The sequence below is a fragment of the Sinocyclocheilus grahami genome, unplaced genomic scaffold (genome assembly GCF_001515645.1).
Source record: "Sinocyclocheilus grahami isolate Dianchi unplaced genomic scaffold, SAMN03320097.WGS_v1.1 scaffold1669.1, whole genome shotgun sequence".
In the NCBI taxonomy this organism is placed as follows: domain Eukaryota; kingdom Metazoa; phylum Chordata; class Actinopteri; order Cypriniformes; family Cyprinidae; genus Sinocyclocheilus; species Sinocyclocheilus grahami.
In genome coordinates, this window is record NW_015506848.1 from 155,130 (window position 1) to 158,014 (window position 2,885).

The 2,885-nt window shown below is 34.4% G+C and overlaps 1 protein-coding gene across 1 annotated transcript in view; it reads left to right on the plus strand.

Annotated features, from left to right (window-relative positions):
* The window catches only part of LOC107571920 (tumor necrosis factor receptor superfamily member 16-like), a gene marked incomplete at its 3' end in the record, with an annotated part of 16,095 nt that overhangs the window by 3,748 nt on the left and 9,462 nt on the right, over positions 1-2,885 (plus strand). The window contains exon 3 of the mRNA XM_016258305.1: positions 2,167-2,329. Coding sequence (XP_016113791.1) covers positions 2,167-2,329 — 163 coding nt within the window. The remainder of the gene's footprint in view (positions 1-2,166; positions 2,330-2,885) is intronic.

Sequence of the window (2,885 nt, forward strand, 5' to 3'; positions counted from 1 at the left end):
ATTAAACTGCCAGAATTTTAAAAGACGATATCTCCGTTTGCATTGAACTTTCAGCTTCGTAACTTTGCAGATATTGTTTATGTTCAAACAGCAACATTACACACTAACTAACATTAAAAAAGTGAAATCGCAACGAACCACCCCTTTAAGTCAAAAGTGTATGTCTACTTGTCTGCATTCCACTCCGTCTTGGAGCGTGCAAACAAAAAACTGCCTGCCAATGTGTGAGTGTGAATTTGAATTTGCTTTCGCGGCATACTGCACTTATAATAAAAAACAACAACCAATTAACTATCAAAACTGATTGGCTAACGCTATTTTTTTCCTTTGCTGGTGCTCTTTTATTCTTTCATGTTAACTGAAGGCAAATGATGCACTATTTTAACTTTAATCAACAAGTACAATTGACATGACATCCTCACCTTCTCTTATTCCAGAAAAGTCCCTCACCCAATGCTGGATGGAGTTGTACAGCTGCAGCTCACATGCATGAATGTTGAGGTTGGGGGGAGGGGGCGTGTCTGAACTAGTTGATACACAAAATCAGCACCCTGATAAAGAGGTTGACTGGCACAGAGTATTTTATGTATTTTGAAAATACAAAAATACTAATCTTAAATGTTTTTAAATACAAATTACATATGACTTTTTCCAAAGGCTTTAAAATACAAAATAGTATTTTGTATTTCAAATACAAATTTTAAATACATGTATCTTAAATACTGCCCATTCCTGCTTGTACAGATGTTTTTGACCCCTTGGGTTACTGACAATACTCAACAAACAGATCAGGACCTGTGAAAGAGGAAGCACATATTGGAAGGGTAGGGCTAATAGATGTCTTGGGTAAAGAGGGTCTGCGGACTCTGATCTCTGAGACCTCGATGTGTAAATTATGTGTAATCGTACCCACTGCAATACGAGAGAAACAGTTGGACATGCAGTAGACATATGTATAACTCCAACTGCCTGTCTCATCTTGTTCAGCATTCCCCAGCTTTTGGACACACCAGTGAAATACAATCAGCATAATATGCTGTGATGCAGCTGTTACCAAACTGTAGTCCCCATATGCAGCAAATATGAAGGCGTTTATGGACCATGAGAGGGATTAACTGGAAAAAGTAGAGTACACTGCCAAAAGATCTTTTCCAGTACAAATATCTAAATATTCTTAAATCAAGTTATATTTACTTGAGAAGTAAATTATTTCTTTTCTTTTCTATAAATAAATAAATAAAAGTTTTTAAATTAAAAAGTTTTTGCTTACAACAAGACAAAATATTTGCCAATGTAGCAAGAAACATGAATTTGTTTTCCCTTTGAATTAAGTTGATTTTTCTTCCCTGATTGGCAGATATTTAGGTTGAAATTTTTAAGTATGCACACGTACATGTACTTACAGTGTACTTACTTAAGAAAGTAATTAGGTTAAGGTTAAGTTTAGGGGTAGGTTTGTGGTTAGTACCTTACCCAGTTATTGTAATTACCATAATAAGTACAAGGTACATGTGGAACAGGACTGTAAAATAAGTGCTACCAATATTTTTTCTTGTTTTAAGCATAAACTTAATTCTGGTATTTTTAAATATATCTTAAGTCATAATGCTTCCTAAGTAAATCCATACAAATTTAAAAAGGTTTAGATATTTGTACTGGAAAACCGATACAAATTCTAAAAATCCAGAACAAATAAATAAATATGACTAAAAAGTTTTGTGAAAACTTAAGTTTAGAATCACAGTTTTCATGATTCTTGTCCTCTGTCAGCTGTCACAATTCAATATGCAAAATTTAAGTCAATGGGAGATTTTCTTTTTTGTTTATATAACTTTATATGCTTATATATATATATATATTTAACATTTAAGTTCACAATAACCACAACCAAATCTAATCCTAAAACAAATAAAGACATTAAATTATCTGCAAAACAACATTTAAATGGAGTTTGTAGGTGGTTCAGGTTGAATTAATTGCAGCAAATTGTGGATAATAAGAAGGAAATAGCATTTAAGGAATATCAATATGACTATATTGTCTTGCAAACACTTTAATTAACATATTAACATCAAAATATCTCAGGGGATTATGGGTAATTGGAGACTAGGAACCTGTGGACACCTAGAGAGATGGAATAATAATGTAATTTCTTTCTTTCTGTAGGTTGGGCTGGTGCTTGGCTCTAAGCTGGAGCGGGCCATAGACGAGGAGTGTGAGTCGGGCAGTTTCACTCAAGATGGGGAGTGCTGTGTGCTGTGTCCTCCAGGAGAGGGAGTGGTCAAGGAGTGTGGGGCCACCCAGACCGAATGTGGTCAATGCTTAGACAGTGAGTACAACTTCTCATATACACAAACAGTACTCTCATGCAAACCCACTTAAATGCATGTAGGTCATGACAGAAGTTTTCATGCACACGCATACTTCATGTACTCATAATCTTCCATGCTTATGCACACACAAATATTCACACCATCACAAACACTTACTTTCACACAAATACATTTATTAACACATAATTAGTCTCTCACACGTACACACGTATACTTATTAACACATAATTCTGTTCTCTTGCTCCCACACAGGCACATATATACTCAAAAAACAGGCAGAAAGCTGAGAGTAATTATGCAATTAGCTGGTTACGGTATATGAGCTGCTGTGTGCGTGTGTGTGTTTGATGCATTGATTTAGGCCAAATGTTCAGCTTCATAGTCTGTGAGGAAAACCAGAAGGAGAGTAACAGAGGAAAACAGGATGTGATAGATGGAAACAAATTGAAAGACACACAATGTTGCCATCACCACAATCTTTATATGAGAAATATATATATATATATATATATATATATATATATATATATATATATATATTTATTTTTATTA